The following is a 26,668-nucleotide window of genomic DNA, read 5'->3' as shown; positions in this document are numbered from 1 at the left end:
TAGCTTATATGTGCTTACAACTGTGACAGGAACAATGACAATCTCCGCCCCCCCCTTCACACAGATACTTTGAAATAATGACATCTCCTTGAATCAATCAGTCTCTAGACGTTCCGGCACCGAGATCCACTTAACATGACCTGGCCGGGCACATTCCTTTCTCAATAGAATTCAATTAACCTTTAGAACAATACACACTCGCAGATCATCACGTTAGCATACACCTGGCAGGAGGCTGTTAACTGGTAATACACAACAGAGCGTCAATTAGCATTTAGCAGTGAAAAAGTCACTCTACAATTAACCCTTTGAGCTCAGTAACAAGTCATGCAGTCCTCTGTAGGCAGAATAGTTCATAGGTCCGTTACACTACTCCCCTTTTGTGGAACACTCTGGCAGACCCGGATTGATCCTTTTCGGGTCAACTTGGGGATGTCCGGTCTGCTGTTGAGGTAAAAGTTCTGTTTGCCTGGACAGTCCGTCGGCCTTCCCATTGGCTTACCAGGTTGGTAGCTGATGGTGACGGTGAATAATAGAATTCAGTTCTGGAACAGTCACTTGCTTTGCTCTCTCAATGGCTCCCAAAACCTGTTGCTGATGCTCTTGGGACAGATGCGGCACCACCTGGATGCAAATCCCATTTAATCTTTTGACAATTTCCGCCTGTTTGTGCATTTCAATGTTCAAGCCACGGGACATCTCATAATACATGACATAGTGTCGTTGCATCTCTGATTTCTCACTGTCCAACTTGTCACATTCCCATTTTAGACTGTGATATTGTGCCGGATCTACAGTACATGTCGGGGAAGGTAGTCTTACCCGGGTCTCAGCAGCAAGCGAGTTGATTCCAGCAACGCGGGTGGTCACGGGACAAGCAGGTGTAGGTAAATAAGCCAAAGTCAGAGGGCCAATGTCGTTGCCCAGCACCACCTCGGCAGGTAGGTTGTCCATGATACCAACTGTGGTCTTTCCTGACCCGGCTCCCCAGTCTAAGTGCACCCGGTCGGCGGGTACGCGAAATACAGCACCCCCTGCGACCCGGACGCCAACTGTGCGAGTGGACACGTTCTCTGGCTTTACCAGATGTTTTTGAATCAGAGTGATAGTAGTCCCGGAATCTCTTAGGCCTTGTGCTACTTGTCCATTCACCCGTACCTCCTGACGGTGATGCTGACGGTTATCCGGAGAGGCAGCTTGTATTGGGTCTGCCTCATACCAAATTCCCAGACATTCCTCAGGGCCCCCCTCGGTCTCCAGGCAGTGGGCCGCAGAGGGACGTGATGGAGTGACCTCTGTGTTGGGTGTTGTGCGTCTCCAGTTGTTATTTGTAGCTCTCAAAGGGCAATAACGAGCAATATGTCCCGTGTCGCTGCAGTGATGGCACGTCACCCTAGGCGAATCCCGGGGGTAGTTGCTAGGCCCCTGAGGACATGGTGGGACTGGAGCCCGAAACTCTGGGCGTGGGGTGACGGTTGGAGTACGCGGTTCTACCTTCTGAGCCAGCCGCGTAGTACCCTGGCTTACTTTCCTTGTTTTCGCGTATTTATCTGCTAGCCGAGCCGCCTTGTTTAAGTTAGCGGGACGGCGATCTCGTACCCAGTCTTGTATGTCTGCGGCCAGGTCTTGGAAGAAATGTTCCATTAGGAACAGCTGCAATACTTCTTCCCCGGTGTTGGCCTTGCACCCTTGGACCCAAAGGGATGCCACCCTTTGTAACTGGTTGGCCCATTCCATGTGGGAGTCCACAGCCTTCTTCTTGGACTCCCGGAAGCGCCGGCGGTAGGCTTCTGGCGTTACGGCATATCGGGTTAGCAGTGCCTTTTTAACTTGCTGATATTGTAAAATATCCTCTGGAGCGAGAGCCCGAAAGGCTTCATTGGCTTTGCCCGACAATTTCCCCAGCAAAATAGTGACCCATTGGTCTGGTGGTACCTGGTGTAGTGAGCACTGCCTCTCAAAATCCGCCAAATATCCATCGATTTTCTCCTCACTTTCTACAAAAGCTTTAAATGCAGTGAACGGTATTCTCTTTCCTGTAGCCGCGGGTGGGGGAGTAGGAACTGCATGTGTAATGGGCTGTCTCGCTCTTGCCAGTTCCAGTTCTTGTCCCCTCTTAGTTTTGTATCTCTTCCCGTGCTTCCCGGAACAGCTGGTTTATTAGTTCCACGGACGTTTCTGGATACAAGGATAATCTCCGCTGTACAATCCCAGTAATTACATCTTCTTCACTGACCGGTGCAAGGGGCTCCGTTCCTTCCATGTATCCATCCATTTCGTCCAGCTCCAGCAGGTCAGCTATCGGCTCCCTCACGACTCTCTAATAAATCTTTTAATGTGGATCTTTTCAGCCTGGCGTACTGCGACTCCATTCAGCACTTGCTCTTTGGATAAAAGGACCATCCCACTGCTGCCACCAATGTAACGGCTACCCGGACTAGTGAGAGGGTATCAGCCATTGGAGAAGTCCTTTTCCCTGGCAAAGTGCGATATGCAAGTAAAACCGGTATCATTCCATCCCCAAGATCCAGAGAGAGAGAGAGAGAGAGGGTCCCCCATCAAGAACGAGACGAGGCTGCGTGTTGAAGGGTCAAACAAGACTGTTTTAATGGGACATTTCCTTTAGCTTATATGTGCTTACAACTGTGACAGGAACAATGACAATCTCCGCCCCCCCTTCACACAGATACTTTGAAATAATGACATCTCCTTGAATCAATCAGTCTCCAGACATTCCGGCACCGAGATCCACTTATCATGACCTGGCCGGGCACATTCCTTTCTCAATAGAATTCAATTAACCTTTAGAACAATACACACTCACAGATCATCACGTTAGCATACACCTGGCAGGAGGCTGTTAACTGGTAATAAACAACAGAGCGTCAATTAGCATTTAGCAGTTAAAAAGTCACTCTACAATTAACCCTTTGAGCTCAGTAACAAGTCATGCAGTCCTCTGTAGGCAGAATAGTTCATAGGTCCGTTACAACATTTAAGTGTCATTTCATGACATAATTTATGAGGGCGTGTTTAGGGGCGAAATTAGTGGCGGCGCAACTGGTGGAGAGTAACCCTTGAGGCCTGGCTAGTAGCTCAGGACTTTTTTGAGCCCTGATTTATGTGTGTGTGTGTGTGTGTGTGTATATATATATATATATATATATATATATATATATATATATATATATATATATATATATATATAATATATAAATTTATTTTTAGCAAAGGCTAGAGAATAAAATGGCGGTCGTTGCAAGGAAACAGTAAAGTTAGCCCAATGTTGTGTGTGTGTGTGTGTGTTTTTTTTTTTTTGTGAAAGATGGTGTGATGCCGAGTAAATGGATACCTAACATGTTATGCTTTAAAATTGCAAGCTATGATACTTAAATCTCCATAGGTGACGTTTACATTTTTTTTTTTTTTTTTACCGGTTACCAGTTTTGAGTTACAGAGGAGGTATTTTGCAATAATTATTGCTCTAACGATCTCTGCAATAGCTCACGTGTGATTTTAACACTTTTACATTATGCGGGCGTGACTTATGCGTTTTCTTTGGTGCACGAGCAGACGGGGGCACTTAAAAATACATTATTATTTTTTTTAATTATTTTTACACTGTTCCCTTTTTTAAATAATTCCGATCACTTTTATTGCTGTCATAAGGAATGTAAGCATCCCTTGTGACGGTAATAGGCAGTGACTGGTACTCTTTATGGAGGGACCTGTGGTCTTAAAGACCCCCCCCCCCCAAAACCCTCCTCTGCTCTTCAAAGTATTCAAAAGAGGGGGGGGGGGAGGAGAGGGGGGGGGGGGAGAGAGTTTATCCGCTGACACCCGCAATCACATAGGGACCAATGTATGACCCTTTTTCATCCGCAAACGGATGTGGAGTTGTGGTACACTATTCCACTATAAAGAGATACTTCTACAAATATGGTCTTCATGGAAAAGTCATCAGAAGAAAACCTCTTCTACGTCCTCATCACAAAAATCAGCGTTTGAACTTTTTTCTTTTTTTCACAAGAAAGCGTTTGAACTTTGGAAATGAACATATAGACAAGCCTGATGCTTTTTGGAAACAAGTTCTGTGGACCGATGAGGTTAAAATAGAACTTTTTGGCCGGAATGAGCAAAGGTACTTTTGGAGAAGAAAGGGCACAGAATTTAATGAAAAGAACCTCTGTCCAACTGTTAAGCATGGGGGGTGGATCAATCATGCTTTGGGGTTGTATTGCAGCCAGTGGCACAGGGAACATTTCATGAGTAGAAGGAAAAATGGATTCAATAAAATATCAGCAAATTTTGGATGGTAACTTGATGCCATCTGAGAAAAAGCTGAACTTGGAGAGCATGGCTTCTACAAATGGATAATGATCCTAAACACACCTCAAAATCCACGGGGGATTACATTAAGAGGCGTAAACTGAAGGTTTTGCCATGGCCTTCACAATCTCCTGACCTCAACATAATTGAAAATCTATGGATAGACCTTAAAAGAGCAGTGAGTGACAGACAGCCCAGAAATCTCCAAGAACTGGAAGACTTTTGTAAGGAAGAATGTGCAAAGATACCTCAAACAAGAATTAAAAGACTCTTGGCTGGCTACAAAAAGTGTTTACAAGCTGTGATACTTACCAAAGGGGGCAGTAAAAGATATTAACTCTGCAGGGTGCCCAAACTTTTGCATACGCCATTTTTTTTGTTTTCTGTAATTTTGAAAGTGTAAATGATGGAAATAAAATCTAACTTTTTTTGACATATTATACGAATGTCTAATCTGTAATTTGATGCCTTTTGGAGATTTTTCCATCTTTCCTTGGCTCTGTTATGCACATTAATACACATTTTTTTACCTGGGGGGCCCAAACTTTCGATCCCCACTCTAACTCCTTCTGTTATTAGATCAGCTCTGTTTTGGTCCAGCCTTTAATAGTCTTGGTGTCATTTCTTAACCGCTGTCCACATCTGTCTGTCATGTCGGTCATAGGACTTGTGCCACTTCTTCTACCTCCCCCGGTATCGAGAGGTCTATGGGAGAGCCGTGCTCCCAATATAGAGTCCTCATTCAATTTTCTACTTACAAAATTTGTGGGTCGTCGCCCATAATTTTCTACCGGGCTACACACACTAGCCGTCAAATGGCACTTTATTACACTTGCCACATAGGCATTGCTCGCCGCACAGGCTCACTACTACAGTCCTCTGGTCAGACCTTCTTACAAGTTTCATGAATCTATTGACACCCCAAGCATAGAAACAAAACATCAACATTGATAATTATTGGCTCCATTATTTCTGCAACAGGTAAAGTAGAGTAGTTATTTGGGTCAAACTGTGTAACATCAGCATTACTCTGGTTTGCATTTCATTTTTATCTCACCATCTCATCAACAGCATAAGACTCCTTCAGCCAATGGAGAATGAGTAAGAATACCAGTTTCTTACTGTAGCCACTTGTCTGCTCAGCGTGAGTTTCATATCTCTCTGGCCCGAAGCCCACTGGACTGTATCCGAGTCAAGGCACCAACTGTTAAATCCGATTTGGGGGTCTCAAATAAGACATTCAGATGAGACAGTAGATCCAGATCTTTGTAAAAGATTATTAGGTGCTTTATTGTATGCAAACACTGCAGTGGAGAGACACAACACAGACCCACTTCCACCCCTACCAGGCAGAACGAAGCAGGAAGTGTCTCTGACTTAAAAACATCAAGTTTAACAATACAGACATACCCCACTTTTAACCACTTGCTTACTGGGCACATATACCCCCTTCCTGCCCAGGTGAAATTTCAGCTTCCGGCACTGTGTCGCTTTAACTGACAATTGCCCGGTTGTGCGACATGGCTCCCAAACAAACAAAATTGGCTTCCTTTTTTCCCCACAAATAGAGCTTTCTTTTGGTGTTATTTGATCACCTCTGCGGTTTTTATTTTTTGTGCTATAAACAAAAATAGAGCGGCAATTTTGAAAAAAATTCAATATTTTTTACTTTTTGCTATAATAAATATCCCCCCCAAAAAATTGTTTTTATATATATATATATATATATATATATATATATATATATATATATATATATATAAAAAAAAAAAAAATTCCCTCAGTTTAGGCCGATATGTATTCTTCTACCTATTTTTGGTAAAAAAAATCGCAATAAGCGTTTATTGGTTGGTTTGCGCAAAATTTATAGCGTTTACAAAATAGGGGATAGTTTTTATTGCATTTTTATTATTTTTTTTTTTACTACTAATGGCGGCAATCAGCGATATTTTTTTTTTTTTTTTTTTTTTTCTCCGTGACTGCGACATTATGGCGGACAATTCGGACAATTTTGACACATTTTTGCAACCATTGTCATTTTCACAGCAAAAAATGCATTGTTTACTGTGAAAATTACAATTGCAGTTTGGGAGTTAACCCCATCAGCGCCCCTTTGTGGTTATGTGTGACCTCATGTGTGTTTACAACTGTAGGGGGGTGTGGCTGTAGGTGTGACATCGATTGTGTATCCCTATAAAAGGGAGCACACGATCGATGACGCCGCCACAGTGAAGAACGGGGAAGCTGTGTTTACACACCCCTCTTCCCGTTCTTCAGCTCCGGGGACCGATCACGGGACTCCAGCGGCGATCGGCTCCGCAGGTCCCGGTGCTTTGGACCAGGTCGCAGGCGCGCGCATGTGCCCAGCCATGCCATTCTGCCGACGTAAATGTGCAGGAGCCGGTCCTTAAGTGGTTAAATAAAATAAAAAATGTTCTCGGTTTAAAAAAATCGCGATAACCGACTGGTTTGCCCAAAAGTTATAGCGCCTACAAAATAGGGGACAGAATTTTTATTTTATTTTTATCTTCGGACTGCGACATTATAGAGGACACTTTTGGCACATTTTTGGGACCATTCATGTTTATACAGCGATCAGTGCTATAAATATGCACTGATTACTGTATAAATGTGACTGGCCGGAGGAGCCGAGGACGTATATAGACGTCGTCCCGGCAATTGAGAGCCACCTTGTGGCCGTCTTTTGAATATGGCCGGGATACCAAGTAGTTAAGTACACAATGGGGTTTATTTACTAAAGCTGGAAAGTGCAAAATCAGGCTCACTTAGAGCATAGAAACCAATCCGCTTCCAGGTTTTATTACCAAAGCTAAATTGAACAAGCTGGGGTTAGAAGCTCATTGGTTTCTATGCAGAAGTGAGCCTGACTTTGCACTTTCCATCTTTAGTAAATGTAGCGCCCTACTCCCAATGATTGGGGCGCTATTCCAAATTTAGGGGGTGTCTGAGCTGATAGTTGGGCTCAGACCTGTTGTATTATATGGAAATTTGCCTCTGTTCTGGCTGTGGTTGCGCCTGACAGTATGTTCCCCTGTTGCCTGTAGGTGGCGTCATCACCTCAGGCCCATGTTGGAACACGGGCGAACCATGTTGTGTGACCCTTCTCGGCAGCAGCCCAGTGGGAGTGGTGACCCGCTGTGCATGCTGGGAGGGGCTACTTAAGGGGGCAGACACTGTCTTTCTGGTTCGTGGCCCTCCTGGCGCGAGGTGTGCGTGTATACGACTTCGGGACCATGTTGGCCCGAGGTTGCTTCGCTGTCGAGTAGGCTCGGTCATGTTGGTTGGGGCCTATGACCCTAAAGAGGATCTTTAGATGTCCATCCAAGTAGGGCAAGCTGCTTCGCAAAGGAAACCGGGGGTGGACCTGCCCTGGAGGAGACCAGCAAAGTTCTAATGTCTCGGGATAGGCCTGGTGACTTCGCTGAAAAGGGATTCACAATTCTACTTGCCTTACAGCTCGCCGGATTGGCTTAAAGGTTGTTTGGCTGGAAGTTTGGGACTTTAAACCCTGTGGCAGAGGATTCCTGGACTATCCATTTACATTCTTAGATGGTCTGTGGCAGAGACTGTTCTAATACTGGTTCGTGCATCATCCCGCCTGCTGGGCCATGTGAGAGGGGAATATCTGGGTGAGCAATAACCACTTGATTGTTGAGAGTGGTGAATGACTGAATATTTTGTGCATTCTGTACCGCGTACCTGAACCTTCCCCTTTTTCTTCTCCTACCTTCTCTACAAGTTTACTGTAGCAAAAATAAAACCTACAGTTGAAGGTTTTACATCTTGTGTGGGCGTTGCAATTACTACAGACTTTCTTCCCCTGACAACGAATCTAGAGGTAACGTGCAAACCCAAATCTAAACCAGCAGCTCCTACGGGGGTAGTGCTACATAAATAAACCCCATTTTGTACTTAAAAGTGGGGTATGCCTGTATATACTCTATGAATATGCATAAGCACTAGACATGTTATAGGTGTGATCGTATAGTTTAGTCTAATCGGCATTCATATCTTCTTGGTAGCAATGGAACAGTTAAATGGGTGGTTAGAACGTGTGACTGATAGAAAGTGAAAGAAAACATGGGCACCGACATTTTGGTACTGGATAATTCCAGCTAGACAAGACTGTCCATTTCTCTGAGCAAATAGGGAGTAAGCTGCTGCATGTGTGTGTGTGTGTGTGTGTGTATATATGTGTGTGTGTGTGTGTGTGTGTGTGTGTGTGTGTGTGTGTGTGTATATATATATATATATATATATATATATATATATATATATATATATGTGTGTATGTATGTATAATATAAATATAAATTTCAACATTATCAGACCTCTAGAATTCTACTCACCAGCACCCCAGCGCTTATGTGCCCTGTGAAAAAGTGTCTGTGTCTCCGTAGCTACGAGTAAGCATCACATGATGTGAAACATGTCAGTCACCTTTTTCCTGCAGCGCTTTGGTTGTTTTTTGGATTTTATTTGTACAATATAGACATTGTTTTAAGGAGTGCCGCAGTCCATGATCTTCTTCTATTCAATGCACCTGTGCACAGCCAGCACCTTTTTTGGTTTAGTGGCCAAGGGATCAGCAGTTTTTAAAGCGGTGTCATCTCTCGCTCCCCGCCTCGTTGCGTCCCTTTTCGCATAAGAGGTTTTCTTTGCGTACGTGTGCAATCAGTGATTCACTCAGGGATCTCAGGGGGGGAGACTCACTGCTGGTGGAACCCCAAGCTCCCCCCCCCCACCTTTCCTTAGGTGGCTGACAAACTGAGAGGGAAAGGCAGAACTCCTCCACAAGCACTGCTGACAGACCTTCAACCAGGCATACATGGGATGCTGACACCAGGTATGCTAATTCACACCCTCTAGTGGTAGCAGAGAATACAGGCAAGACTTCCAACTATTCATTAAAAGAAATCCAAAAAGGATCTTCTTGACTAACCATTCCCGCTGCAGGGTACTACTGCAATTAACACAGTGACCCAATCTTCACCCATCACGGCGGACTTGGAGTCTTGCCAGACCTTCAAGGACAGGGTCCCCTTTGATTTATAGGGTCTACTGCCTTGCACCTGTAGAGCGCCCTGCCAGAGCAACCTGTGGTATAACAATGTGACCAAGGCGCTGGATCCCAGGGCCCAGCTCTCCGAAGAGAAGCGTTGCAGGCAAAACCTCGTTCTTCGGTATCGAGACTCGGATACCATCCACTTTTGCCTTTGTTTTGTTTTGGCTTTTTGAATGGATCCGATTGTATAGCTCCCTGTCCCTGGGTAGGGCCCTTCTGGGGAGCATAATGTTTACCGTGACCAACACCTTAGACACTGGTGAGAAAACTGAGGTACTCCCCCATGTGGGAGGGGTTATATAGAGGGGACTTCCAGTCTTGATTATGCCAGTGGCCATCACCTGAAGGTGGCCTATAACCCATGTAGTAATTATTGGCTCTGTGTCCCGTGATGTACTGTAAAGAAATATCTTGTCAGCGATTATGGGTGGAAGGACCTTCAATGATGTAGATCTAAATGGTGGCCCAGAAAAAGCTCCTCCTTTATTGTGAAAAAATATGAGACAATCGCCACAGGGAGATTTGACTCGAGTCTTGCTGTCCACTTCAGATGGGGGGGGGGGGGGAAGCAAAAGCAAGAAGGTGGCGAACCAGGCCTATTGCATTACCATTCCATTAGTAAATTCAACTACCAATGTACTCAAAGTCCAATGTACTCAAAGTACAGGATAAAACGCATGTACCACTATCCAGTCCCAACACTGTATTCATGTCCATCCAAAAGGGCATAGCTTACACGTTTTTCAAGGGATGTGTCCTCTTCAGAGCTGATTAATGGTAATGCTATGGTAATCTTATGGTAATGCCTAGGCTGGTGTAACTTATTTTTGGTGTTTCAAGTTGTGCTGTGCAAACTCTTTTGAAGAAGCAGAAAGAAATGGGCCACATTTTGAGGACTGTAGACAATCCGCTAAGGAAACTGTTGTAAACCCTTACATATACCCATTGATGTGACTGGCCTTAGATGATATACAGAAACGAAACCAATCCCTCTACATAAGTTTGTACCTGTTTATCTGCAGTCTTCTCTTCTATACATCTGTTCAAAATCCAGAATATATCAAGCTTGTCTGAGCTATCAGAAAATGGGGGTGGAGAGCTGAAGTTACACTCTGCAGAGCTCAGTGAGGCAAACTCTTCGAGCTGATTGGATGGAAGGGACACATCCCCCTTTACGTCGGAACAGAGCTGAGGCTGTCAATCAGCTGGAGCTCCCTCCCCTGTCACTTTTTTTTCGCATGGTGTCAGAAAAACTTGTCTGAAGTGATTCATGCAGATAGCAGAGAAACGTATCGGCAAATAGAAATAATGCTTGGCTACATTTCTGCAAATGGAGTTGGAGATTTGGTTAGGATCAATGGTGTCCTCGGTGCTGAGAAATACAGGCAGATTTTTTATCCATCATGCCATACCATCAGGTAGGTGTGTGATTGGCCCCACATTTATTCTGCAGCAGGACAACGACCCCAAACATACAATCTAGGTCACTAAGAACTATCTGCAGTGTAAAGAACAACACAGAGTCCTAGAAGTGATGCTTTGGCCCCCACAGAGCCCTGATCTTAACATCATTGTGTCTGTCTAGGATTACATGAAGAGACAGAAGGATCAGACAGAGGCAGCCTACATCCACAGATCTGTGCTTAGTTCTCCATGTTTGGAACAACCTACCTGCCAAGTTCAAAAACTGTGTGCAGCTGTACCTAGAATATTTAACCACTTAAGGACCGCCTCCTGCACATTTACGTCGGCAGAATGGCACGGCTGGGCACATGCACATATAGGTACGTCCTGTGCTAGTACCCAGCCGTGGGTCGCAGGCGCGTGCCCGCGACCCGGTCCGAAGCTCCGGGACCTGCGGACCCGATCGCCGCTGGAGTCCCGCGATCAGTCCCCGGAGCTGAAGAACGGGGAGAGCTGTGTGGTTAACTCCCAAACTGCAATTGTCATTTTCACAGTAAACCATGCATTTTAAATGCATTTTTTGCTGTGAAAAAGACAATGGTCCCAAAAATGTGTCAAAATTGTCTGAAGTGTCCGCCAAAATGTCGCAGTCATGAAAAAAATCACTGATCGCCGCCATTAGTAGTAAAAAAAAAAAAAAAAAAATTATAAAAATGCAATAAAACTATCCCCTATTTTGTAATAGCTATAAATTTAAAACCAACCAATTTTTTTTTATTTTTGGTAAAAAAAAAAAAAAAGGTAGAAGAATACGTATCGGCATAAACTGAGGGGGAAAAAAAAATGTTTTTATATATTTTTGGGGGATATTTATTATAGCAAAAAGTAAAAAATATTGCATTTTTTTTCAAAATTGTCGCTCTATTTTTGTTTATAGCACAAAAAATAAAAACCGCAGAGGTGATCAAATACCACCAAAAGAAAGCTTCTAATTGTGGGGAAAAAAAGGACGCCAATTTTGTTTGGGAGCCACGTCGCACGACCGCGCAATTGTCTGTTAAAGCGACACAGTGCCGAATCGCAAAACCTGGCCGGGTCCTTTAGCTGCATTTTGGTCCGGGTCTTAAGTGGTTAATGCTGTTTTTGAAGGCGAAGGGTTGTCGCACCAAATATTGATTTCATTTGCATTTCTCTTTTGTTCGGTTTTGCTTTTCATTGTGTTAATTGATAAACTATTAACATTTCTATTTTTAAAAGCATTCTTAATTTTAGTGTTTTTCACACCTGCCCAACACTTGCACAGTACTGTATATCAACTGTGTGTTTATAGTATTTGCCAGGAGTTCCGATGTAATGACTATTGAAAGGTCAAAAGAGGATGTTACTCACGTTATGGTGGATTTTCCAAAATCTTAACTTGACATCTAAATGGGAATAAGAAATGTGACCACTTTTCAGTATTTTTTTCAAGTTTAGTCATAAATTGAAAAATGGACATTTCAGCAAGTGTGATCTTCTGTTTATTTTTGTCATTGTAGATCTTAAGAACGATCCACAGGATTTCAACAGGAACCACAATACTTTTGGTATTTTATAAAATTTTATGTAAAATTCCAAGGAGATGTCTCCTTGTAAAAAAAAAATGTTTGCCTACCCTTTTTAATTCCGTCTGTCTGTCATTCCATAGATGAGAAGAGAGAATTTTCCCACAAACAGCCAGAAAAAAAAGGTACAAATGGTTTCTACGTCCTGTTTCCCCCAAGGCTTACTTGCCTCACTTTCTTTCCTGTATTTATGTTTTATATTTAGAATTTACCCACTTAATGTGGTTGCATAGTGCTTGTGCCATGTATTTTTTCCCATTGTATGATGTAAAATACCTGGTTGATCATGCTCATTCCTGTGCCGCGCACCCCCCCCCCCCCCCTCTTCCCCGTGTGTGCTGAATCACGATAATCAGGGCTGCTGATCCATGATACTGTGGTCAGTTTCTATGCCTCCATCATTCTGCTCTCTGCTTTGACTCCCTCCATCCCTGTCCTCCCCGCCCCTCACCTCCTCAGGCTATTCCTGTAATGCACTAGTAATGTATTAAAATTGCTAGCATCCCCTCTGTTTTAGGTAGATATAAAGCACTGTTTGTTTTTGGTTTTGTTTTTTTAATTGTACTTCTCTAATTTTATACAGTGGACCTGTATAAAATAGTATTTCAGAATATAATCTTTAAAAAATTGACACACAATATTTTTGTAGTGAGCTTATGGGACAGGGATGGCTTTTTTCTTATGCTTGAGGATCTGCCCTATCCAGTTTATATTGTTACAACAATCCTGTACATTTTCACTGCAGAGCAAACTGGATTCATGCTTTATCACAGAAAGTGTAATATAAAAATTGCTGTGTCTATGCCGGTGACAGTCTGCATCATTTACAGTATGTCACTTTTTTAAAGCAGAGTGGAACTTCCGCTTTATGGCCTCCTCCCCGATTCCTGTTTGTGAAACTGAGCTTTTGGGGAGGAGGGGGAGAGCAGGTACCCGACTTTGACAGGTACCTGCTCCCACTTTCGTAAGGCGATCGGAAGTGGAAGTTCTCCTTAAAGTCTTCTGGGAGACAACAGGTCCTAGAAGACTTCGGAACCAGTAACAGAGCGCAGTGGGCACCAGCTGGATCCTGTCCCACGATCCAGAGGTGTGTACACTCACCTGTCCCATTATCCAGAGGTGAGTGTACAGCTTGTATAACAGTGTCAATTTGATGCACCCTCAAAGTAACTCAACACACAGCCATTAATGTCTCAATAGGGTTTGATGGACTGGCCAAGCATGTCTCCAGACCTAAACCCTATTGTGCATCTGTGGGGCATCTTCAAACGGAAGGTGGAGGAACGCAAGGTCTATAACATCCACCAGCTCCGTGATGTCGTCATGGAGGAGAGGAACAGAGGACACCAGTGGCAACCTGCGAAGCTCTGCTGAACTCTATGCCCAAGAGGGTTAAGGCAGTGCTGGAAAATAATGGCGGCTACACAAAATATTGACACTTTGGGCCCAATTTGGAAATTTTCACTTGGGTTTATTCATTTTTGTTGCCAGCGGTTTAGACATCAATGGCTGTGTGTTAGGGAGCTGTGGTGGCTCAACGCGATTGGCACTGCGCTGACAAGCCATTCACCTCTGCAGCTAGGGGTTCGGATCCCGGTCTCGGCTACATGTGAATTCGAGTTTGGTGGTCTCAGCCCGGCTCCCGGTGGGTGTGCTATGCAAGGTAAGCCTGCACACTTGGTACGCCCACCCCCCTCCCACAAAAACCACCACACTTGCACGCAATCGAAATTGGGTTAACATGTACGCACTTTGACCACGCGGTCTCTAAAAAAAGAGAGGCGAAGGACAAACGGGGCTGGTTGAGCGGGCTAGATCCTCTCACTCCCTTATAGGGAGTCCCTCTGCCCCGTTGGGCTTCAAAGCGGAACAGGTAGGGCGGGCTGTGTGGGAGGACCCCCTTACACACCCGCCATTGCCACCTGGGGCATGGAAAAAGGTGGCAGATTGCCTCTGGGGGAGGCCTGCCTACTCCCAACTCCTGCAGTCCGGCTCCTCTCTCGAGTACATGCACAAAATACACTTTAAAAAAAAAAAAAAAAAAAAATGGCTTTGTGTTGAGTTATTTTGAGGGGACAGCAAATTTACACTGTTATACAAGCTTGCAAAGTGGCATTTCTTCAGTGTTGTCACATGAAAAGATATAATAAAATATTTACAAAAATGTGAGGGGTGTACTCACTTTTGTGAGATACACTGTGTGTGTGTGTGAGAGAGATCTCCCCACATTTAAAGGGGTTGTAAAGGTTTGTTTTTTTATTTTCTAAATAGGTTCCTTTAAGCTATTGCATTGTTGGTTCACTTACCTTTTCCTTTGATTTCCCTTCTAAATGTTTTTTTTTCTTTGTCTGAATTTCTCACTTCCTGTTCCTTCTCAGTAAGCTGTTCTGGCTGACTAACCCCCCAGCCAGAGGATGGGGGCAAGCTTACTGAGGAGAAACAGGAAGTGAGAAATTCAGACAAAGGAAAAAAAAACATTTAGAGGGGAAATCGAAGGAAAATGTTTGACCCAACAATGAACTAGCTTAAAGGAACCTATTTAGAAAATAAAAAACTAACCTTTACAACCCCTTTAAAGTGGAGTTCCACCCAAAAATGGAACTTGGGCTTTTCGGAGACCCCTTAGACCCCCCCCCCCCCCCCCCCGTGTCACATTCTGGCACCTTTCAGGGGGGAGGAGGGTGCAGATACCTGAAAAAAAAAAACAGGTATTTGCACCACTTCTGGGTATCGACCGCGGGAGTCACGCCCCTTCCAAATTCCCTCACCGAGTATGGCGGCAGCATCCGAGGACCGAGCAATTGCTCATCCTCGTCTGCCGACTTTGCGGGTGCGCTGAACAGGTAAGTGTTCATTTTTTAAAAGTCGGCAGCTGCAGTGTTTTAAAAAAAAAAAAAAAATTCGGGGGGGGTGTATTGTTCCTCCACTTTTACGTTTTTTTTTTTTGTTTTTGTTTTTCTGTGTGACTGCTGACTATTTCTGTCTACCTTTTTTTTTTTTTTTATTATTTATTTATTTATTTTTTTTCAGCCAGAGATCCTCTACTGGATAAAAATAGAATTGAAGCCTATTCTGACGGTATGTGGTGTTTTTTTTTTTTTTTTTTTTTTTTTTGGGATATGTGTGCATTTGCAACACAATTATATGAAATAATTCTATGAGCATCCCATTTTCAATGCAGTACCCCCCTACAACTAAAAAGCATTTTCAATTATTAAGAGACATTTGACGTCATGTATCGGTCTTATACCGACGTACCTGCTTTATAACATATACAGATTAAAGCCTTTCACTGGAACTATCTGAGGGATACATTGGTTCGATTTCTGTGCTCCATTGTGTTGAAGGGGAACACATTTGAACATCCCAAAAAGGGTGTGATGGACTCGCCAGGGACAGAGGCTTTTGGAGGGAACAGAATGCTGTCCTCTTGCCTATGGGCCCTGAATTTTGGGAGAACGGAGCCCTTTGTGAGCTTTATGCCTGGGGAGCCTTGAGTGTATTTTATTCCAAAATTTAGTATTGAAAAACCACTGCACAAATATCTTGTGATACAAAATCATGCAACACCCACCATTTTATTCTCTAGGGCCTTGATTTCCCTTGATCTCATTGGTTCATGAGTTTGGGGTAGCAGCAGCCAGACCCAGAGATCAAATTTTCCACTTGGGCAGTTGTCCATGCGCCTGGTTATTTGTTTTATAACATACATATGAATGCCTGTGCCGGTAAAAATACACCGTTTCTCTTTCTAATCTTAATGATATTTTTTTTTACAGGTGAGGAAGACCAACTCCAAACCAGTATCAGAAGTAGGTTTCATTGATTGTTTAATATGCTCCAATATATTGGCTCAGTCATGAATTTGTAACGGTTAAAGCAAGCAGTTCGCACCAGTTTTATTTTTTGATCTGAGTTTCTAGCTTGTTTGGTGATGAAGGGCATTAATGTACACTTAAAGCTAAAGTGGACCTAACCAGTCCACCCTATATGCATAGACCTTGTCCCTACAGATATCTGTACTTTCTTCGTTGTTTTTTTTTTTGTATGAGTTAAATGAAAAGAAGTGCTTCCTATCAATCATTTTCCTTTAGAGCTTGAAAAGGTTTCTGCTCTAACTACATACAAAGATCCTTACATTTGACAGTTGAATATTGGCCGTGCAATGTAAACTATATGCAAACCCTCACCTTGTAAAACAACCATTTAGTTTAAAATAGAAATGCTTTTTTCTTTCTTTCTTTTTCTTATACGTGATCACATTCCCTCTCCTTAGCTGCATAAGGAGCTCAGAGAGCCGGGGGAGGAGAAGCAACAGCACATTGATATTCCCAATTAATGGCTGTGCCAGAAGAAGGGGGGGGGGGCGTCAGAACAAGTCTAATCATTGGAGCAAAGCAAGCTGAATTTGCAGCACAGCCACCTAACTGACCATGCTGTGCTCTTTTGCTTAATGTGGTCAGTTTTAACTAGGAAAGCAAAATGACTGGCAGGAACCAGACCAGAGATTTCACACAAAGGAAGAAATACAAAGCAAACGGAATACTTTTTTTTCTCTTTCGTTCATAGACGGACACAGCATCCTTTGACCTTAGGTTATGCTTCTTCCTACCAGGAGATTTAGGCAGAATTCTTACAGCACTTAAGGTGTTTAAAACTTTCCTTCATGCCGCTCCTCCCAGGGGGCGTGGCTCCCCCAGGCATAACCCACACCCTGCTCCAGCAGCTTCAGTTTGTTTCTGCCTAACCGTCAGGAGAGTCAGTCTCTCTCTGGAGTCCTGGACTCTGGAGTTTTTTCTTGCAAATTTTTTTGCATCTTGCGAGTTTTTTCCTTGCTTTTTTATTTTATTTTTTACTTTTGAATCCTGCGATTCTTCTATCAACAACCGACTGGGTGACAGGCTGGGTCCTCGACCCTTGTAGTCCCCCCAGGTTCGGCCTTCGAGCGTGTGCCGGCCCTCAGCTCCGCTTTGGGACGTCCACGACAGGCCCCATTGCTCCAGGGGCGGCCGGGGAACTTCGGTTCTAGGGCACACATATGACCGGTCTTTATGGCCTTGTCACAGTGTGTCTGGCTGACAACCATGCCGTTCGTGGACGTTGGTCTGTCTGGGATACCTCTAGCCGGGTAGTCGCAGGACAGGTAAGTAGTGGCCCCTTACTCAGGTAAGTGGTCTGGCTGGAATGTTATCCCTTGGGAGGTCGACTGAGGGTTTTTCCCTGCTTTCCTCTCTCCCTTATTCCTCTCCCTCCTTCCCCCTTTGGGTGACGGCTGTGCAGGGTTTTTTTTTCCCTGGGGCTCATATTTTTCACTCGGGTATGGCTGGGGCTGTTCTGTGTCACTGCAGGGGACTGTGGTGGTCATTCTGGGCATTTTGCTGTGTGCTGTTTTGGTGTACTGTCTTTTTTGGGTACACTGTCTTTTTAAAACTGCGCAATGGCGGCCATTTTGCCGGAGCCGCGCTTGTGTTATTTGGCGGCCATTTTCTTGTGGCCGGCGCAGTTTTCAGCACTAGTTCGGCCTCTAGTGGCCGTTTCGGCGGGGAAAAAAGACCGCGAATCCTCTGAGGGGACAGACGCAGCGCTGCAGCTTCTCCTCAGCACACACTTGTCCTTCACAGACCGCGCTGTACCAGGGGGGTGGTGAGTCTCAGGGGGCCCCATACTGTGCTCTAGCGGCCGGGAGGTGACCTGTGGGGGACTTTTTTCCTGCCATTGGCAGTGGGGGTGACACGGCAGCTGCAATATGGAGCCTGAATCAGGCCCCTCATTCCTCACAATGCCGCCGGAATTAACCCTTAGCGCCCCTTCCCCTGCCACATCTGTTGAGTCGGTGTCGGCTGTCCTGGAGTCTTTTCTCACCAGGTTTGAAGCTGCCAGTGCTTGGTTGGGGGGTAAAAAGCGCCCCCCCCCGGAGGCTGTTTCTGGGGATATCTCTGACGCAGAATCTGATAACGCTGTTGCTGCTTCTGGTTCTGTCATGTCAGAGGATGCGGGCTTAACCCACATGGACAGCGAGGATGACTCTGCTGCGGAGTCTGCTGCCAAGGAATTTGTTGGAGCTCTTATTACTGTGGTACGTGAGACTCTTCATTTAGAGGATGTGGCGGAGACACCAGCGGTGTCAGTCCCTTTTGGATTCCGCAAACCACCGCGTACCGCTAAGGTATTCCCTTGTGTTCCTTATTTGGACAATTTGTTGTATAAGGAATGGGATACACCGCAAAAGGCTTTTACTGTTCCTAAAAGCTTTGCTACCCGTTACCCCCTGGAGGAGGACTTTTTAAAAAAGTGGGTCACTCCTCCGTCGGTGGACCCTCCTGTGTCCAGTCTGAGTAAGGCTACTACGTTGCCTGTGGAGGGGGCTCCTGCTTTCAAGGACCCTGCTGATAGGAGAGTGGAGGACGTGGCCCGCTCCCTGTTCTCGGTGGTGGGTTCGGCGGTAAGGCCGGCTCTGGCCGGAGCCCTGGTTGCTCAGACGCTAACTGAAAGGGGGAAGCTCCTGCTGCAGGATCTGGAGGTCCAGGGTGCTTCCGAGTCCTCTAGGGACCTGGCTGAGCAGTTGATTCAGGGTCAGGAGTTTCTCTGTGAGGCGGCTATGGATTCGATTCCTTTGCTTTCCTGGGCTTCTGTCTACGCAGTGGTTCTGCGCCGCCTTATATGGCTGAAGTGCTGGTCGGCTGACCAGTCCTCGAAAAAGGCCTTGGTGGATTTGCCCTTTAAGGGCGGACGGCTCTTTGGGGCATCCCTGGATGACATCATTAAGGATGCCACTGGAGGTAAGAGCACCTTGCTCCCTCAGTCGGGGAAGGGTAAGGAACCTCGCCGCAAGCAAGGTCCTACTTTTACTACCCCTAAGCGGTTTTTTCGTGCGCCCAGCGCGGCTGGAAAAGGTCCGCAAGGGGCAAAAGCCCCTGCTGCCGGGCGTAAGCGCCCCTGGTTTAACAAACCAAACAAGCCTGCGGACAAGCCTGCTTCCGCATGAAGGTCTGCCCCCGCCCGGGTCTCGGGACGGCTTCACGACTTCGCGGATCGGTGGAATTCTCTTCTGACCGACCGTTGGGTTTGCGAGGTGGTCGCCTCGGGGTACAAGATAGAGTTCCTCTCTTGTCCCCCAAACAGATTTTTTCCATCCAACCTCCAGCTTCCTCCGGATCGTCGGCTAGCCCTGTCCGGGGCTGTCCAGGATCTTCTGGACAGGGGGGTGGTTGTGCCGGTTCCCTCGCTGGAACGGTTTCGGGGGTTCTACTCCAATCTGTTCGTGGTTCCCAAGAAGGGAGGGGTTCGCCCTGTCCTGGACCTAAAGGCCCTCAACTCCTTTGTCAAGGTGCAGCGATTCAGGATGGAGTCGGTCCGTTCTATCATAGCGGCCCTCCACCAGGGGGACTTCATGGCGTCCTTGGACATCATGGACGCATACCTGCATGTCCCCGTTTGCACAAGCCACCAAAGGTATCTGCGTTTTGCGATCGGGGAGGACCACTATCAATTCGTGGCCCTCCCGTTCAGGCTGGAGTCGGCACCACGGGTGTTCACCAAGGTGCTCGCCCCGATCCTGGCCTTGCTAAGGCAGCGAGGGATCGCTATCGTGGGATACCTGGACGACCTTCTCCTGAGAGCTTCTTCAAGCTCAGAGTTAGAGAAGGACGTGTCCATCACGTGTCGGACTCTGCAGGAGTTCGGCTGGCTTCTGAATCTCAAAAAATCTGTGTTGGTTCCGTCCCAGAGGCTGGAACACCTGGGGATGGTTTTGGATTCGGGGGAGGCAAAAGTGTTCCTCCCATCGGAAAAACTGCGGACCCTGCAATCTGCAGTGAGACAGTTGTCGACCCAGAAGTGGTCGTCTCTTCGCTTCTGCATGCGGGTTCTGGGTCTGATGGTGGCCTCCTTCCAGGCGGTTCCGTATGCCCAATTCCACACCAGGGTACTACAGAAGGAGATTCTGTCACGATGGGACAGGGTCCCATCTTCTCTGGATCGCCAGATTCGGTTGAGCCATCTGGCCAAGTCTTTCCTGGCATGGTGGCTGACGTCTCCGGTGCTTCGGTCCGGGAAGTCTTTTCTTCCGTGCCGCTGGACAGTGGTCACGACGGATGCCAGCCTCTTCGGCTGGGGGGGCGTCTGGGGCACCCAGTCAGCCCAGGGGCGCTGGACTCGGGAGGAGTCCCGCCTGCCGATCAATATCCTGGAGCTCCGAGCGATCAAGCTGTGCCTTGTCAGGTGGTCCCTGGAGCTGCAGGGCCGTCCTGTCAGGATCCAGTCCGACAACGCCACGGCCGTGGCGTACGTCAATCATCAGGGCGTCACAAGGAGCTCGGCTGCGGCGACGGAGGTCGCTCACATACTTCGGTGGGCTGAAAGGTCCGTTCCGGCCCTGTCGGCGGTTTACATTCCGGGAGTTCTGAATTGGCAAGCCGACTTCCTGAGTCGCACGACTCTGGATCAAGGGGAGTGGTCTCTCCACCCGGAGGTGTTTCAGATCCTGTGCCAAAAATGGGGCACTCCAGACGTAGACCTTCTGGCGTCCCGTCTCAATCGGAAGGTGCCACGGTTTGTGGCCAGGTCAAGGGACCCGTGGGCAGACGCGTCGGACGCGTTGGTGGCTCCCTGGGGTCAATATCACCTGATTTACGCCTTTCCTCCTCTAAGGCTCCTACCCCGCCTGCTGCGCAGGGTGGAAGCCGAAGGGATTCCAACGATCCTGATCGCCCCAGATTGGCCGCGTCGCTCTTGGTACGCGGACCTGGTACGTCTGGTGGCAGACGCCCCCTGGCGCCTGCCTCTGAGGGAAGATCTCCTGTCTCAGGGCCCGATCTTCCATCCTGCTTTACAGTCACTGGCTTTAACGGCGTGGCTGTTGAGAACCAGGTACTGAAGGACCGGGGCCTGTCGGGCCCGGTAATCTCTACCATGATGCGTGCACGGAAGTCCACTTCTCGAAAAATTTATCATCGTACATGGAAAGCATACATCTCTATGTGTGAGGAGATGAAGTGGCACCCCCGTACTTACGTGGTGTCCCGGATCCTGCTGTTCCTACAGCGGGGAGTGGACCAGGCTCTTGCCTTGAGCACGATCAAGAGTCAGATTTCTGCTCTGGCTGTTTATTTTCAGCGTCCCGTGGCAGCGCACTCTTTGGTTCGCACGTTTGTGCAGGGGGTCCGGCATGTGGTCCCCCCGGTGCGCCCTCCGCTACCTTCTTGAGACTTGAACTTGGTCCTCTCGGCGCTTCAGCGTGCCCCCTTTGAGGACATTCGGGAGATCCCCTTGCTGACTTTGTCGCAGAAGGTGGTCTTTCTGGTAGCTATTACCTCTATCAGACGAGTGTCTGAACTGGCGGCCCTGTCTTGCAAGGCCCCCTACTTGGTCATCCATCAGGATAAGGCGGTGCTGCGCCCGCGACCTTCTTTTCTTCCGAAGGTCGTTTCGGCCTTTCACATTAACGAGGACATTGTTGTTCCATCATTATGTCCTCAGCCGAAGAACCCGAAGGAAGCCGTTTTACATTCTCTGGATGTGGTTCGGGCCCTTCGAGTTTACTTGTCGGCGACAGCTCCGTTCCGGAAGTCGGACTCGCTGTTCGTGTCTGTGTCCGGTCCCAGTAAGGGCCTGGCAGTCTCGTCGGCCACCATTTCCAGGTGGATCCGACAGGTTGTGCTTCAGGCCTACGCCCTGAAGGGGCGGGCGCCTCCCTTTCGGGTCACGGCGCATTCGACCTGGGCGATTGGAGCCTCCTGGGCTTTCCGACACCAAGCCTCTGTGTTACAGGTGTGTAAGGCTGCGACCTGGTTGTCGGTCCACACTTTTTCAAAGTTTTATAAGGTGGATGTGAGTGCATCTTCTGATGCCTCATTCGGCCGCAGGGTGTTACAGGCGGCAGTTTAAGGTTGGAGTTCCTCCGTTGAGTAACTCCGGTTTTGTTTGGGGTGTAACCTGTTGTTTGCTGTGTTATCTTTCCCACCCCTCGTTTTTTTGACACTGCTTGGGGACGTCCCTAAGGTCAAAGGATGCTGTGTCCGTCTATGAACGAAAGAGAAAAAAGGATTTTTGTACTCACCGTAAAATCCATTTCTCTGAGTTCATAGACGGACACAGCACCCACCCCTCCTTGGTTTGTACTGCTTGTTACGAACTGAAGCTGCTGGAGCAGGGTGTGGGTTATGCCTGGGGGAGCCACGCCCCCTGGGAGGAGCGGCATGAAGGAAAGTTTTTAACACCTTAAGTGCTGTAAGAATTCTGCCTAAATCTCCTGGTAGGAAGAGGCATAACCTAAGGTCAAAGGATGCTGTGTCCGTCTATGAACTCAGAGAAATGGATTTTACGGTGAGTACAAAAATCCTTTTTTTTCATACCGGTTACATGTATGTTATAATATACACATATCAGAAGTATGAAATGTTGGGGTTACATATTCTTTTAACCACTTAACGACCGTCGCACGACGATATACGTAGGCAGAATGGCACGGCTGGGCAGATGGCCTTCCCGGCACGTCCTTTACATCTACCCAGCCGTGGCTCCGGGACCACGAGACCCGCAGACCAGATCGCCGCGATCGGTCCCCGGAACTGAAGAACGGGGAGAGCCGCGTGTAAACACGGCTTCCCCGTGCTTCACTGTGGCGGCTGCATCGATTGTGTCATCCCCTTTATAGAGAGACACAATCGATGACGTCACTCCTACAGCCACACCCCCCTACAGTTGTAAACACACACTAGGTGAAGCATAACCCCTTCAGCGCCCCCTGTGGTTAACTCCCAAACTGCAACTGTCATTTCCACAATAAACAATGCATTTTAAATGCATTTTTTGCTGTGAAAATGACAATGGTCCCAAAAATGTGTCAAAATTGTGCGAAGTGTCCGTCATAATGTCGCAGTCACGAAAAAAATCGATGATCGCTGCCATTAGTAGTAAAAAAAAAAAAAAAAATTATAAAAATGCAATAAAACTATTCCCTATTTTGTAAACGCTATAAATTTTGAGCAAACCAACCGATAAACGCTTATTGCGTTTTTTTTTTGTTTTTTTTTACCAAAAATATGTAGAAGAATACGTATCGGCCTAAACTGAGGGGAAAAAAACTTTTTTTTTTCTATATTTTTGGGGGATATTTTTTACAGCAAAAAGTAAAAAATATTGCATTTTTTTCAAAATTGTCGCTCTATTTTTGTTTATAGCGCAAAAGATAAAAACCGTAGAGGTGATCAAATACCACCAAAGGAAAGCTCTATTTTGTAGGAAAAAAAAAAAAGCCAATTTTGTTCGGGAGCCACGTCGCACGACCGCGCAATTGTCATTTAAAGCGACGCAGTCCCGAATCGCAAAAAGGGGCCTGGTCCTTTACCTGCATTTTGGTCCGGGGCTTAAGTGGTTAAGTGACACTATGGCCAAAAGAGAAAATGACATATGTGACAGTCTGCCACTAGCATTAATCCCCATAACAACATAGTTTATCTGATTATCCAGCCAGTAAGTCTGTCATTTTTCAATTTTGTTTAAAGTGACATTGTGGCCAAAATTAAAGGGGAGTAAACCTTTGTGTGTTTTCATCCTAATGCATCCTATGCATTAAGTGAAAAAAACACCTTGCAGTGTCTGGTCCCCCGAGCCTCCACCATTTTACTTACCTGAACCCTGAATTTCAGTGGGCATGTCCCCGCTGTCCTTCTCTACACGGAGTCCCAGCTTTGATTGGATAGATTGATGGCAGCGCAGCCATTGGCTCCCGCTGCTGTCAATCAAATCCAATGACGCGGGGGGCAGGGCCGAATCATACACTCGGCGTCTATGGATGCAGAGTGTATGACTCAGGAGCGCGCCCGCAAGGTAACCTCCTCGGGAGAGCGCTTCTTCTAGGGGGTTATCTAACGCAGGGAGTAGCCGCCGAGGGCCCCCAGAAGAGGAGGATCAGGGCCACTCTGTGCAAAACTAACTGCACAGTGGAGGTAAGTATAACATGTTTGTTTTAAAAAAATAAAAGCTTTAGTATCACTTTAATGTCGCCCAAAACAGTTTATTACCTGGTGAACCAGCCAGTAAGTTTGTTGTTTTTTCAACTTCCTTTAACATACCAAACTGTCCGACAAAAATAGCAGTTAGAGGGTTAAGACAAACCATTTACCACTGACTGGGGTACTTGCAATAGCCGTTTTTTATTCATTTATGTAAAACATTTATCCCTAAAGGGGGGAAAAAGACTATTGGAGCAACTACTTAATAAATGTTACCTAAAGTTGGGCTTTAATATGTTTGATACATATATAAAGTCAGTCTAAATCTACTAGACCATCTTAAAAGCATCGGTTTAAAATGCTTTTACCACCCACTCCACTGATTGACAGTGTTGCTGTCCAAGGGTAGCTGCATTACTCCTCCAAAGATACAGTGGAGGAGTGAATGAGGCCAGCCCTCTCCTCACCACCCACCATGCCTAAACCCCGTTCCCTTATTACCCTCTGTGCCCCCCTTCCCTCGCTAATCACCCTGGCTGCATGCTTCTTCTTGCTCACTCTGTACCTCCATGCCCCCCCCCCCTTGCTTTCACTCACTCTTGCAAGAAGTGCCCCCCACCTTTTGAGACACAATGCCCCTTTAACCGTGTGTGTAAAAAAAAAAAAAATGCTTACTTTAAATACACATACATTTTTGTTATCAGTAATCGTACATTTCCAAACGCACTGTAGAGTTTGTATGGCCGTTTCAGACATATGTTCTACTGTGATAAGAGAGGCATGGTAAAGAATGTGAGGGGGAGGGCAGGGGAGTTGGGAAACTGCTTCTAGCATACATTTTATCATTCTAGTAAGCTTGATAGAATTTGGTAATATGGTATAGTGTGAGAGAGAGGAAGCACAAGTGTTTCAGTGGGTGTTGGTAAGAAAAGAAGAAATGCTTTTGGGGGGGTATGAGAAAAAATGCTGGGCTATTTTTCAGCTCAACTGCACACAATTGGGTGTTCATGGCAGCCTAGTGTGAGGAGCACCCAATACTCCTGGTAATGAGTAAATTGCAGCCAGTTACCTAAATCGTGTTTTTCTAAATTTCTCCTCTGGTCTCCGAGGAGGTGTGAGGTCTCCCATGCTGTGAATCTCTTGGATTTTTGTGCAATGCAACACCTAAGGAAGGAAGGAAGGTAGAGTGGTTTGTTTCCACTTCGTAGTTAAAGTGGAGGTTCACCCTAAAACAATTATATAATGTTACATCCAGCATACTAACGACATGTACAGTATACTGGTGTTTTGTTTTTTTCGCCGTACATACCGTTATATTGTTGTTCCCCCCCCCCCCCCCGAGTTCTGATTCCCGCGGGACTGGGCGTTCCTATTGAGAGGTTAGATGATTGATGTCTGGTGAAAAACTTCCCATGGCGCGTCACCAGTTTTCTGTAAATAGCCGACCTGCGAGTCGGCTCTACACGGCACCTGCGCAGTCAGCTCTACACGGCGTGCGCAGGCGCCGTATAGAGCTGACTCGCAGGTCGGCTATTTACGGAAAACTGGTGATGCCCCTTATGAGCCATCTGAAGTTTTTCACCAGACGTCAATCATCTAACCTCTCAATAGGAACGCCCAGTCCTGCGGGAATCAGAACCCGGAAACCGGGGGGAAAATAACAATATAACGGTATGTACGGCGAAAAAAAAAAAAATACCAGCATACTGTACATGTCTTTAGTATGCTGGATGTAATGTTATATAATTGTTTTAGGGTGAACCTCCACTTTAAGCTGCCCATACAAGTCCACCCTATGTACATATAAGTACCTGGCTCTGAACAACCACAGAAGCAGGACCCTACGTGTCCTGGAGTATCGTGTGCCACTTTGGGTGGAACTAGGTGCCAGCAATATCATTTCTAGTTAGTTTTGAGAGCTTGAACATTCTGGAATTATGGTGTCCCAGATTTTTTTTTTTTTTTTTTTTTTTTATGTCACAATGTAGAGAATAATAATTCCTATCATCTGTGCCCAGTCTTGCCACACAGAGTTAATCCATCTCTGGGCAATCCTCTTTTATTGTAAAGTGAAAATTAAGACTTCCAGATAAAAACCTGTCTTAATAAAAAGTCCTTTCCGTCCCCTTGCTTCCAGTGACATACATTACCTGTCACAATGAACTGTGGATCACCCCCCATATTATGATAAACATCCAGGAATGTGCATGTGTCCAAGCTAGTGCACGAGATATGTAAAAACCCTGTCACTCGAAGCAAGGGGACGGAAAGGACTTGTTATTTAGACATGT

The 26,668-nt window shown here is 46.2% G+C and overlaps 1 protein-coding gene across 1 annotated transcript in view; it reads left to right on the top strand.

Annotated features, from left to right (window-relative positions):
* LOC120945805 (torsin-1A-interacting protein 1-like) overlaps nt 1-26,668 on the top strand; it is a 56,769-nt gene that overhangs the window by 23,594 nt on the left and 6,507 nt on the right. Inside the window, exons 6-9 of the mRNA XM_040360229.1 lie at nt 12,358-12,405; nt 12,507-12,548; nt 15,454-15,501; nt 16,203-16,235. Coding sequence (XP_040216163.1) covers nt 12,358-12,405; nt 12,507-12,548; nt 15,454-15,501; nt 16,203-16,235 — 171 coding nt within the window. The remainder of the gene's footprint in view (nt 1-12,357; nt 12,406-12,506; nt 12,549-15,453; nt 15,502-16,202; nt 16,236-26,668) is intronic.

The sequence above is a fragment of the Rana temporaria genome, chromosome 7 (genome assembly GCF_905171775.1).
Source record: "Rana temporaria chromosome 7, aRanTem1.1, whole genome shotgun sequence".
NCBI lineage: Eukaryota > Metazoa > Chordata > Amphibia > Anura > Ranidae > Rana > Rana temporaria.
The sequence above is the reverse complement of the archived record's forward strand: the minus strand, read 5'-3'. Positions and strand labels throughout refer to the sequence as shown.